This window comes from Lytechinus pictus, chromosome 7 (genome assembly GCF_037042905.1).
Source record: "Lytechinus pictus isolate F3 Inbred chromosome 7, Lp3.0, whole genome shotgun sequence".
In the NCBI taxonomy this organism is placed as follows: Eukaryota; Metazoa; Echinodermata; class Echinoidea; order Temnopleuroida; family Toxopneustidae; genus Lytechinus; species Lytechinus pictus.
This window is the reverse complement of record NC_087251.1, coordinates 38,467,994-38,482,018: the sequence shown is the minus strand read 5'-3', so window position 1 is coordinate 38,482,018 and position 14,025 is coordinate 38,467,994. Positions and strand designations below refer to the sequence as shown.

General features: G+C 35.4%; 1 protein-coding gene across 2 annotated transcripts in view; it reads right to left on the bottom strand.

Moving 5' to 3' along the window:
- The window catches only part of LOC129264462 (uncharacterized), a 35,347-nt gene extending 21,593 nt beyond the window's left edge, over positions 1-13,754 (bottom strand). The window contains exons 1-2 of one of the 2 annotated variants that reach the window (XM_064102638.1): positions 13,493-13,754; positions 8,539-8,711 (exon numbers count right to left, since the gene is read on the bottom strand). In XM_064102638.1, the coding sequence (XP_063958708.1) occupies positions 8,539-8,711; positions 13,493-13,500 (181 nt within the window). In that variant the 5' untranslated portion in view covers positions 13,501-13,754. Of the gene's footprint in view, positions 1-7,920; positions 7,945-8,538; positions 8,712-13,492 lie in introns of those variants that run through there. The other variant, XM_064102639.1, reaches the window with a different exon arrangement.
- Positions 13,755-14,025: the final 271 nt, after the last annotated feature.

The following is a 14,025-nucleotide window of genomic DNA, read 5'->3' as shown; positions in this document are numbered from 1 at the left end:
AACTCTGAAAGCGAGAATCCCATTTCAGAAAGTTGCATGTATGTTCTCTATTATGTGACCGGGTACCTTACACTTTTTCTCCGATCTGCATGGGTCCCGTCTCTAAGACATTTTATGATGAAAATAAAAACATGACGATCTTTAACAAGTTTCCCATCAGCCATTCAAATTGAAGAATTTCAGTAGCTTTTAACTGTTATTGAAAATTTGCATCTTTTATGAAACGGGGACTAGATCACTCCTGCTGAGTAGGACAATAAAATATCATACCAGTTAATGTTCAAGGCAAAAAAAAAGAAACATTTAAGGTGTATGAAAGCGTTGGTTGACAAAAAATTGTGTAAGATTTCATGCCGGCACTGACAAGTGAGGGTACTCCACTGGCCTCGTTGTTAACTGATAATTTGGCATTGATTTGCAATTAATATAAACTGATAGGAATGCCATCTTTATCATGACAGAAGTATCAGGGTTATACGTTATACGTCAGCAGGCCCTTAGACTTGATAATTGGTACACCGTGTGGTGTCATGGATATCCATGCAGCAGTGAAGACAATCATAACGCAGCCATAGTCTCTCTTTTAAATTTTACGACAACTTTCATCAATCTGTGAAAAGCCAGTGCCAATGACTATCATTACACGGTAAAACCATGGTAAAACCTGTCTAGGTGGTCATTACATATCCTTTATGAAACCTGTCTTCAGTGGCCACCAAACTTGTCCCCATTCTAAAGGAATGTGCTATATAACCTACCTATAATGGCCACTTGCCTCCAGTGTGCACTTTTTTCTATTTCCCTTCGGTGGTCTTAAAGACAGGTTGTATTGTATTTTCAATTTCATCCATTTTTTTTACAGGATACCTCTGCTTAAAATGCTCATGAACTGAAACAATGAATGCATTTTTTTCACATTTCCAAGGAAAACTAATTAAATAGCATGAGTCAGCCTGTATATGACGTGAGTAATGCAAACACGCACTTGTTTGATATACAGTAATGGCTTAATTTTGTGCACAACATTGTGTATTAACAATTATGATGCTACATGATAATAAAGCAAAATAGAAATATAATCAATAAAAAGAAAATCTTGCTGTAATTCTCTAATTAGACTGTCAGTTCCTTTATTACAACAACACCATTAATATCTTTGAAATTGGATTATAACTGGTGGAAATAATAAAGACTTAGGATTTAAGATAAAAAAGCAAATCACACAACTAAAACTATATAATTTCACAACGAAAGTATAAAAGGGCACTTATGAATAATATCAATTAATTCTCTTCTTTCCAAATCAACAAGTATAAACTCGTCTTTTCATCAGCCTCCGGGAATAAACTCATTTAAAGTAAAGGAAGGTTTTTCAATTAGTAGATAATAGAAGTTTTGCTTCATTGCTGCATGAATTAAATAGTTAATCACCCCCCCCCCCCCCCCTTTGCAGAGTCAATTGATAATTCATAGCTAATTATTGTATGCCTAACTTCATCAATGCACATTGAGGACAAAAGAGCTATTGGGTCGGATTGGTGATGGTGCTAAACCTTTGCTGCTTCGTGACCACTGGATGAACTTTGCATTGCGAATGACCCAGCATGCATCTGGATACCCCCACGCAAATACAAACTTCACTGGTAATTGACAGAACTGAACTGGTACTGGCAACAACTAAATAAGCTAGATCAAGTGGAAATTGATGAAAATAAACAATAAAGAAGCGATACAAAGTTTGTGCTGGTAGAGACTATACAGGGACCAATGGATGGCATAGAAGAGAACTTTTGAGGGAAGATGGCCAGAAAACTTTTCAGATTATCCCCCTATCAGATCAGGGTATAGGAAATAATTTTATTTTTAGGGGCTATCCCACCCTCCCAATACAATTGGGTAATTGTAAAATTTGTGGGCTTTTTCTTTCATTTAAAGAGTTGCTCCTTTTTATTTCATTTTATTTTTTCTTCAATACCACGCTACTTCGTAAATCATCAACCTATTAATCAGAAAGACCAATCCAGAGATAATATAGAAATTATCAAATGTGAATACACTTTAAGTCATAGAGATTTCCACTTCATTTTTTTTCCAATTAAATAAAATTGAACATGATTGTTTTAGTACAACACATTGTAGCTCAAAGCTTAAACATTCAATAAAACTCAAGATAAAGCAAATGACAACCTTCTGTTTTCAAGTAAGGAGACGTACCATCGCCTCCTCAGTTATATCATGATCCCATGATCTTCACTTTGGAAGATTAGGCCTATATAGCCTACTCTGAACAATTTAAATGGGATATCATTACAATTAAACCTCTCACCAAACAACATATAAGCTAGTTGATCGTACCCACGAAATATCATATTTTTTAATGATAGACAAGTTTCTTCACTGTGGGATAATCCCAATGTGAAAGCTGATGGCAAGCTCTATTAAAAACCCATTTTTCAAGAGCTACTGGATAATTGATTAAGGCAATGATATAGCAAATCTCTAATTATCTGAACGATGGATTCTTTGTCACAGTCAGCCTCTACACTGCCGTGCACCTACAATCACATGACTCACAGAGTTGTAACACACAATTATCACACAGAAATATACATGTATGTAGAATTTTCAATTTATAGCATACACACAAATTTGATATTCATTTCTTTTAATTGGAATGGAATAGGAAAGAAAAACTCTTCTTTGACTGACAAACAATGATGAATAGTATAAAAAAATTATAAAGTCAATCTCATATTGATATATTTGTAATTTCATGACCCCTGCAAAGAACAATGGCATAACAATGAAAGGCCGATACTTGGCTATTGCCTACGTACTACAGATTGAAACTACAAATAACTGATCTTAAGTGATCTATATTAAGTTCACTGATTTTATTACTTTTTATTTCTAATTCAGCAAATCAATATAATGGAGAGAACACAATACAAATAAAGCTAATCACTAATTTATCATTTATTGTTTATCCATATTCATTTTATTTACCGTAATAATTTGGTATTATGGGCTTCTCAAAGGTATAAGGTGCACACTGCATAAAAAACCCCATTAATTCAAATTTCATTAGATTATAGTAAAAAATTTAAATCATTTTCTCCTGGTCAGTGACAAAGTAACATTTCATATATGTAATAAATACCACAACACACTTTCTTCTTTATCCTTGATAAAATCTACCAGTTACACCATACAGAGTTATTACCACGATGGGAATGCTATGTGTTTTTTTTTTCCCTCCGTCACTTCGAGTCGAGGGTTGCCGACGACGACAACGACGGAGGATAGAGTCAAGTCGGGACATAGAGCAGGAGTAATAGAAGGTGATCAGATGTGATTGTGTCTTCATGACTCAAACTCTCCTCTGTGTGATGTTCTTAATGATGAGATGTGACATACAGATATAGGGCTAGAACACTACTCCGTAGATTACAAGAGCAGACAGCCAAATGAGATTAACCCGCTTTCCTACTCTCTCCTAACCCTCTCTATTCCTCCATTTCGGAGCCTGAAATTGCACTTAGGCGAGCTTTTGAGTGCCTCAGCGTCTTCATTATACCGTGCTATAGAACATGGGGATGCATTTTTATATCCGACTTCCAAGGGTTTTGTGTTGCACGTACAGTATACGACTGAAGAATGCAACATGAATTTTTCATAAATTAACATACACAGTCCAAATTGTATATATGGTAGAAAATTAATGTGGAGTGTAGCCTGACTTCTCAAATAATACAATATATGATTAAAATGTCATGACTGAAAAGTGCAAATCATGCAGAGAATATTCTGTAAACATTATCAGCTAAAAAAAAAAATTAATTCAAAACTGTTGTTGTTGTTGTTGTTGTTTTAGCTTATACGGCGCGTATCATTCATTAGTGAATATTTGCGCCATTGTGTTCATTGCCTATTGTCTGACCTTAATTCAAGGAACTGAAATTTAAAGTTCAATCAATCTCATTCACAAATCAATTTCAATAATACATATAATATATGCATACATCCTAAGTAAGGGCGAAGTCTATGAATGGGTTTATTCTGTTATAATACACATTTAGACGTTAAGTCGAAGGTAGAGGGCGTTAAGGTACATTTCGAACATTGAAAGAAGACAAAAAATTTGCCTTAACTGCAGATATATATATATATACATGTATATATATACATATATTACAAATTTCATATTCACAAAGTTCTGCAGGGAGATGACATACATGTACAAAAATAATGGTTTGCATATACATAATTAGCCAGGATTCATTGTGATTTACACATTTCAACCGGGATTTTTTTTTTCTGTTTTGAAAGTAGTAGTATACTGGGTTATCATATTGAAAAAGAAAATCAGCTGGGTGTAATGACTCATATAATACTTAAAAACAAGTATTTATACCTCATTTTCTGCCCCATAGTGAAGACAACTGAAAATGTCACAAATCTCCTCAGAATTTCTGATCCCCCTTACTTCAGTGCACCTCATCAACGAAATAAGATATCCTTTCGTATAAAAAATTCTCCAATGAAATCTAAAAAGTCTGGGCTTATGTGAATCTTGAATTCAGTCCTAATGGTCATTAATGGATACATGAATAAAACGAGAAGCCTATTCCGATGGGCTGATATTTCCTTTAAAAGAAGTTCTTCTATCAACAGGTGTTTCCTGCAAGACGTAAAAATAGACAGACACTGGAACAATCTTTCCTTAGAAAGACGTCTTAAGATGCAGTTTCTTCAGACAACCATTCACTTCTCTTTTGACCTACTTTTCGAGACAAACGCTGATCTACCAACTCAATGGGGATTATGAATGCATGAACACATGCACATCTGCACCCGATAATAATCAAAATATGCCTTTTCAGATGAATTATCAAATGCAAATCAGCCTTTCCCTCATAAAATTGTGTTTGATTTTAATGGACAATAAATCAATTGAAATTGAATTGAAACTGAAATTGAATGTGCTTTATACATTTTAACTACTAAACTGAACAAGAATTACAGAAATACGGATTGAATCATAGGATGGATTGAAAAAAATTCAAGGTAATTCAAAAAGAGAATCAAAAGAATGACGCAAACATTCAAACATACATAAACAAAAAGGAAAGGAGTTGCTAAAGAAGAGACTCTACTAAAGATCTAGAAATGAAATTATAAAACACCTGGGAGGCAACATTGCCCCGATCCCCTGTGTGATTTTTTTTTCTCTGCTTGGATCATAATTAACCCCTTAAATATTGTCTACCATTCAAACATCTAGGCTTATACGAAATTTAGCAAATTTTTACCCAACTACACCAGACTTTAGCTAATGCTAGACTTCTCGTTAAGGTCTTTTCAATGATTACACAACGGAAACAGTTCTTCAAGGTCCATAGATGTCCCTAATTATAGTGTATTATAATGTATGATTGCTCCACTTTCACTCAACTGAACAATAAAAAAAAAACTGTGCTTACCCCATAAAAGAAGCTTTGTAAGTAATTTTTAACTCTACGGCTTTCCAATCACACTTAAAGTGATTGGTTAACATTGGTTTGACTTTTTAAAAATCTGAGCTAGAAGGTCACACTTGTCACCTGTGTCTGTGATATGTTACAAAAATGAAGCCCCAAAAAAATTGCGTTTGAAAATAATTATTTAGTGCTTCAAAAATTGGAATATAAAGTGACCGGAAACACCATCATAATTTCATCCCATACACTTATGTGTACTATTTAGGCGTCTATAAGACGCCTATTTACAAAATCGGGGTTTGCCTTGTAGTTTTAGCTTTTCATTCTCAAAAATGGTTGTTTTCAGGGTTTATTAGTTCTAATACATGCACTTGTACACATGTTTCATCTTGGTTTGAGAATTTTTTAAATCGGCTGCTCACAAAATTAAACAATACCTTTAATTCATAATCAGAAACAGAAATTACGTTACTTAGTGCAACCCTCCCCCCCAAAAAAAAAAAACATGTTGTTTTCACTACCCCTCTCTCTTACTCGTCCTTTTCTACCCCCCCCCTCCATAACTCTATCATTTTCTTCACTCTTGATTTTATTCCTAGCTATGATGTCACACAAGAAATGATATCCCACTATATAAAAAAGATGATGAAATAACATCAAGAATATCCTAATCTTTTCTATCATCAAATTCTGTTATTTATATCCATCCATTCAAGCCTATATCAGTTCAATGACATTTTGATGTCCCGTTTGTTCCAGCATTTTTCCCCCATTTTTTTTTCCATCGTATTTACACCATCCCATCAACAGCAATAATACTGTGTAGAGACCAGCGGTGGCAAGATTGGCGCTATATACGGATGGAGAATGACCTTAATACAAATTTTACTCAATTGTGCACACTTTGAAAGGATGAAATACAACTCAATTATGCCTATGACCTTCTCTACTGTATGAGTGCATGGAGCTTTGAAATGCTCTCTTGTTGGTGTGGAGTTACGCGAAGAATGGAGTAACGATAGCTTTATACAGCCAAATTCCATCCATGCAAATCTCACACATGACCCACTGAATTGCACTGTCATTTGTCATGGAGTCCCGACAACAATGTCACACAAAGGTATTCACAGAATTAAAGTGTTTTTGAGCAGATACTATAAAACGGTTGCCGATTTACGGAACTAAATTGCATAAATACATCAAGATCACGGGGGTGAAAATACAAAACCTGCTTTGGGGCTATTGATCAAGTCTTTGAAAAATAGATTACCCCATCAATTAGATGTTATCAACAAAGCATGCATAATCATGGATACAGGGCTTGTAGATCAAGGCTAAACTGGCACTAATTAATCAATTTTCGCTATTCAAGATTGCCTAATTCCATTTAGCTTGGAGATTTGAGGGTCAGACGACTGTTCAAGTTGCAAGAGAGCATGAAAGTGGTGATATTTATAGACAAGGTATCTAACTAAGCATTCTGAAGCAATTTATAATTATATAGCCATGAAGACGTAATATTCTGTCAAAACGTGGCAAATTAAAATGATTTGATTGGGGGTATGCGGGTCGATCACAACCTCAGACTGCAGACTTCACAAAATACAAATCAACCCAAAAGGAGAAAACAGGAAAAGCAAAATGGTCTTCCCAATACCCCCCCCCCCCCCCCCATCTTATAAACATAATAAATTCTCACGTTATATTTTGAAAAGCTAGTGCCTTTTGGTAAGGCATTAATCCTCAGTACCAGGTCCTTTGGAGAGGACCTTAAGCCGTCGGTCCTCTGGTTGCTTGCTTACAAGCATTCATGCTTTCTTAGCAATCAGGAAAAAAAATCACCATCAAGACAATACAAAAAAAAATGAGACAGAATTTACGTATCCTTTGAAAACCTCTATATGTTGATGCCTTTGTGATATCAAATAAATATCTATGATCAATTACTGCAAGATAATTAAATTCCCATCTATTCAGAGATGGCTGGCTGGTGGTGCCTCAATTTTTACTTCTTGTGAGTACATACAGGCAAAGCACAATCGCCAATCTCTATAACTTTCATTGTAGGAAGTAGCTTGTAACTTAATTCAGAATTATTTGATATGAGAATAACTTAATAAAGGTAGGCTAGGGTGAAGATACCATTATCTGATAGCTTCTACATTCTCAGATAGACAGAAACATATTTGATAATAGTGATATCTAGCAGTCATATTTCTTATTTTCATGGGACACATTGTAGTTTTACCATTTATTTTTTTTAATATACAACTCGCCATCCTCTAAGATAGATGATGAAGCCTTTATCTAGTCTCCTGGTAACTTCCTCCAGTAAGGAAATAGAGAGAACCACAATATCTAAAAATCACTATTACTTTTTCTGGAACACACTGTAGGCTAGTGTCTTACCCATCAACACTTATTTTTACAGTCACCCTACCTCTCTGTGAAAACTTGTTCATCCTCACATGGACACTGTTCTCACTACCTTCCTGAAACTAGTTTAATGCGTAATGAGAACGGTCGAAGCGATCTTGGAAGCAATCTTCCAAACCGGTTCATAAAACCACCTCGCGATGTAGTTTTCAAGATCGCTTTGCCTCGTTAAACAGGTTTTAGCGTAAGTGAGAACACAACCGTTCTCCAGGAAGAGATCTTTGCACATTTTGAACGCGCTACTCCACACACTGTGTGTAGAATGCCCATGCTGCGGTTTCCAATTTCGCATGAAACGTGTCACCTCAATGAGAGCATTCCCGTAGCAACAAAATCACTTTACATGAGGTGATTTTGAAAATAAATTTCGAATGATCAAATGGGAACGCTAGCAAAGCGATCTTCCAAACTGGTTTCCTGAACCGGTTTCCAGTAAACTAGTTTTAGAAAGTGTAATGAGAACGGGCCATGGCTGGTAGTGAGTCTGATGATGGAGCCTTTATCTAGCCCCCATGGTGACTTCATCCAGTATAAGTAGCTTGGAGAGGGCTAAGATATCTAATAATCACTATTCCTTTTTCTGGAACACACTGTACTTCTTACCCATCAATATCTATCTTACCTCTCTGTGAAAACTTCTTCATTCTCAGATAGCTGGTAGTGAGTCTGATGATGGAGCCTTTATCGAGTCTCCTGGTGACTTCCTCCGGGTAAGGAAGTAGCTTGGATAGCGCAGAGATCTCCTCCGTCTCCTTGTCTCTACGCATCTTAGCAGCATGGCGAGATCGTTCCGCCCTATCAACAGAGAAAGAAGTGCAAAACAAGAAAACATTTTTAAGAGATAATCTATGTAACTTATAATATCAAATGGAGGCTTTATGTACATTATTTGTTTGTAGCCATTATGTAAACGTGTGTTCACATTCACTGTATATGTTTATGTAATAATAGCTTTATATGTTTAATATGGTATTTTGATGTTTATTGACTCAAAGTTGTGAACAAAACAATTTTCTGATATGGATGAATAAAGACGAACTTTGAACTTTGAGAGCCTGTATGTTTATGTTCATTGCAAATTATTAGCATAATCTGAAATAATATGAAGCTTCAAAAGCACTCGGTGATTTGATATCAAATCTATATAAGAAATATATATTACTTATTAATTTCATCAGAATTGTTGATTCGTTCAATTTCTACCGTGTAATTTTAACAACTCAGGACGTGGTCCTCTAGAAGCACCAACTGGTGTATGTTTGTAACACCCCAGATTATTAGTGTGAAGTGTACATCATCAAGATTCATACATCATCAAAAGGTGGTTTCAGACCGCCTCGAAGTTCATCAGTTCCAGGTATTTTCTGATCGGGAAATTTACCCCGATCAGAAAATACCAGGTAATATTGGCAATGTGAAAGCAAATTACGCGTTATCTCCCCGAAATAAAATACCCACTAAATAGTAGGTACTTGTCAAAATTACGAGAACTTTCGCGGGGATTTTTCCAAGGTCGCAGGTATTTTGGCAATGTGAAAGCAATTTATGGGAACTTTAAGCCCAGCGTGTAGTTAGGCGCGGGCGCCGTGGGTGGCTGCTGAGCTAGTGATTTTGAATCTCGCGCCTTGCCTGCCTATCAGACCATACTGCGCATGCTCGTAACTTCAGGAACTTATCCAAAAGGGGACGTTTCGTGGCGGTGTGAATGCAGGAATAATTCATGGGTATTCTTTAGCCTAAAAAAGTTCTCGTAATTTAACGGGGATTCTTAATAATAATAATAATATACAGTTCTTGTATAGCGCACGTCACATTGTGAATAATGTCTCTATGCGCTTCCAAAGGACTTGGATATTATTACCCCAGCTGTAGCTTGGCAGCAGTAATTACTAAGATTACAGCGCACACACATTTCAAGGAATAAATTCCTGCCAGGTACCCATTCACCTCACCTGGGTTGAGTGCAGAACAATGTGGATGAATATCTTGCTGAAGAAAATTACTTCATGGCTGGGATTCTAACCCACGACCCTCTGTTTCAAAGACAGAAGACTAATCCACTGGGCCACAACGCTCCACGACGCTTCTTATGATCGAGGCGGTTTGAAACCACCTAAAGATGTATAATCTTGTCATTGGAATGCATAACTGAAACCATGGACCTAGGTCCATGCTGAAACTCACAAACAATCATCTCATGAATCATGAATGAGAGAAACTGCGACATCATTAAAATACTGAATAGGCTTTGATTGACAATACACATTCACCATTGTGAAGTCATATGGATATCAGCCAAGTTTCTCTCATTCCATTTTCCATTGAGAACCAGGCAAAAAACTATTGAAAGATAAAAAGATCGAGACTCAATCATTGAGAAATGAGAAACCATCTGCTTACAAAATCAAAACTGGATTCACAGCTATATTTTGGATATTCATGAACAATCTATGTGGGTTTTGCATTTAGGGTAAAGAAATATATATCTTAGATATATGAAAAAGTTCAACTTGTGGGTTATGAAAATGTTTCATCTATTTATCTGCTTACTAAATTTAAAAAAAAATGACTCCTTATCTTCAAATGTTGGATATTCATGAATATGTGGTTTTACTTTCAGGGGAAAAAACAAAAATATAACAGATGTGTGAAAAAGGTCAAATTGTGGCTATGAACATGTTCAAATTCGTCATGCACAGTCTACAACAGGAAATACCTCAGCAAATACCTCAACTGACATTGTTCAAAGGAATTTATATCTTCATCTGTACGACAAAGGGATAATTATATGACACAATATATCATATATGACCTAAAATACATCTCTGACACCATTATATCCCGTGTTAACTGACACAGTGAACGCTGAACCGAATTTACTTGGAGCCTACCATATACTCGGTATGTTTCAAAAATGCTGTAATGAAGATATGAAAGTGCTTTAGCCCTCACCTCTGTTACCATGGCAACGTTGAGAGATTTGATTGGCAAAGAGACCAAAAGTGATGTGGTAAATTGTTTTCAGGCAGAGCAGTGCTATTGGTAGTAAATTGGATAAAAGGGTCATACGTTTTCACAGGGACTTTTTTCCGCGTAGGAGGATGAGGGGAATTACTCCGCTCGTCTCCACTTTACATAGAGTTTAACATTTTAAGGAATAGGAACGTCCCAGCTAGGCAACATTGTCTCAGTGCAGGCCTAATCATATTTCAAAGTTTACCAAGATAGATCAAGGAATTGTTTTTATATCCATGCTGGGACAAAACAGTGTTTAAAATGATTTTTGAGGGTAAATGTGTAACTGCATAGGCCTATACAGTCTTCAACTCCTCATAAGTGACCCTACCTATGCTCAGAAAAACATAAAAAAAATAAAAACTGGTCTCTTTTAGCTGTTTGTAGTTATAATTGTACACAATTCAATTCATATTATGGGATAACATATATACACTATATATGTTTTCTCATAAAATGAATTGTGTTGAATTGAATAGATGTTTTCCCATAAAATGAATTGTGTACAATCAAAACTGCAAACTACTACTAAATAAAGAGACTGAAAAGATGTAATGTGTGACATGTATCTATCACATTAGAAAAAATCAAAGTAATCTTTATAACACTCTCAGAATTGTTTATCCCACCAAAAAGTTGGTTAAAATATGAACCAACCAACTGTTGGTTAAATCTGATTTGATTTATTTATTTACCAGCAATATTCACATGTTTACAGGTGATGAAACAAATTGCATAACAGTTACACATGTATAAAAATATGATGGTAAATGGGACCAGAAAATAGCACAAGTGCTAATCGAGCCTGGCCCCGCAAATATTACAAAATGCACATTTAAGAAGGAAAAACAAAACAAAACTTTAAATTGCAATATATTCCTTGTAAAGGGTTATCATCAACATTTTTTTTAGTTTCTTAATTGTATTATTTATATACCGTAGACTTACATGTTGATAGTGTGATTATATGAAAACAAATAACTTTTTAATATCCTTTATATTCATTTTGCATGCAATTTTGTTTTTACCCAAGAGCTGGTGGGTACATATTTTAACCAACTTATTTTTTGGGGGTAAAAATATTTCTGAGAGTGTTTACAGTTGGTCTTAATAGACAGGTTTACAGAGAACATGCTCCAATGAGATATCATACATGTATTCAAGGTAAATTGGAATTAAAGCCTTTTCCACATCAGGTGTCTAAATAGGCCTACTGTATAAGAAAGATTGTCACAGATATGATATGATAACACAATCACTAAATTTTCACTTTAAAAATGTCAAGTCCACTCAAACAACAAGTTGATTACATAGAGATATTGTCACACACTATATGTTTAATAAAATGAATTTATATAGAAGAAACAATCCCTTGTCTAATTACTATTTTGTCTTAGCTGATATCAAACGTAGCCCAAGTTCTTGAGCCAAATATGATATAAGATGAACTGATTTTCAAATCAAGTGGAAGTATGTAGACAAACTGGTTGAAAGTTAGACCATTTGAAGCTTGAGAACCTTTTAATTAGACTATGTGGTAGGAGACCAAAGTGAGAATGGCCTAAATTACTTTAAATGAAGATTTACAGACTTTTGATAAGATAACATGAGTGGAGACAAAGTAATAGTAATTAAAAAAACTTTAGATTTAGACAGTATGAAAAATATTAGGGATAGATCCAATGCTTACACTGTAACTATATTATTAATTTGCTAAATATTACATTTTTAAACAATACCTTGTAAACTTTGAATTAGACCAAGTGGTAGGAGACCAAGTGACAGTGAACCAAAACAACTTTAGATGAAGCTAATAGGCCATGTGAAGTTCAATAAACTTTGAATTAGACCAAGTGGTAGGAGACCAAATGATAGTGAACCGATATAACTTTAAACCAAGTGGGACCATATAAAGGTCAACAAACTTTTAATCAAACCAAGTGTTGTAGATCAAGTGATAGTAAATCAAAATCACTTTTAATCTAGACCATGTGAAGCTTCAAAAAAACCTTTTAATTAGACTAAATGATTTAAGACCAATAGTGAAAGGATTGATGTTTCTGTGGGTTGTGATATTATGCATCTGTGTGTGTGTCTGCCAGAGCCAATTAGATGTCACAGAATGGTGACAGGATTCCTTTTTTAACCAAACATATAATCATTATCAATAAAAGTCAATATCAGATAGAGAGCAAGAGGGGGGGGGGGGTATTATCCTCAGAAACTGCCATGGCATAACATTTTTTAACTCGAAGCCTCTCGATCCAAACAGGTTTACACACATGTATTACACCCCATAAATGTTACCCATTTTCAATCAATAAAGCGAACCTAATGTTTTTCTTCATAAGATGAACATTTTGAAAATGCTCAAGAAATGGGTGACAAAAACAATTATACAGGAAAAAGTTGCACCACATTGTAGATATCATAAACCCAACTGAAGTTATTAAGAATGGACATACAGACACAAGTGACATCATCTTATTCCTGATGATACTTTCTGCAAATAAAAATGTAGGGCTTATAGTGTCTCAGTATAAGAATTATTAAAGATTTACCTGATCATTTTGGACTATAAACTCTTACATCAGCAGCATGAACAAGTGGAAGTAGTAAAGTCAATAAATTCCAAACAGCAAGGAAAGTGTGAAAAAGTTCTCCGGCCCACTTCTCCTATTCACATGACCATCACGGCAGAAACATGGCGGACGCAGGAAGAAACATTCAGGTTATTACTAGTTCCACTCAAGCCAGTATAATATTTCAACAACTGACCACACAAAATGACATAATGCTCCCAAGCTCCACACACACACACACACGCAGTAACTCTCCTCCGAGCATACATAATCAATGCACCATTCTTCTGCCTGCTGAGGAAGGGCCAGTTATTTTAATAAAAAAGAAAATAAAAAAAAACAACGCACACATGCATGAATAGGTTGCACATCAATGTATGTGTGTACATTTGTGTGTGCGACTGGGCGAGACTGGTCTGGAGCGATGAAAAGCCCCTCAAGGACAATGCCCAGGCAACATTCATTTAATACACGAATGAGCTGACCGCTCAACTCCTGGCCAATCAGAGCGC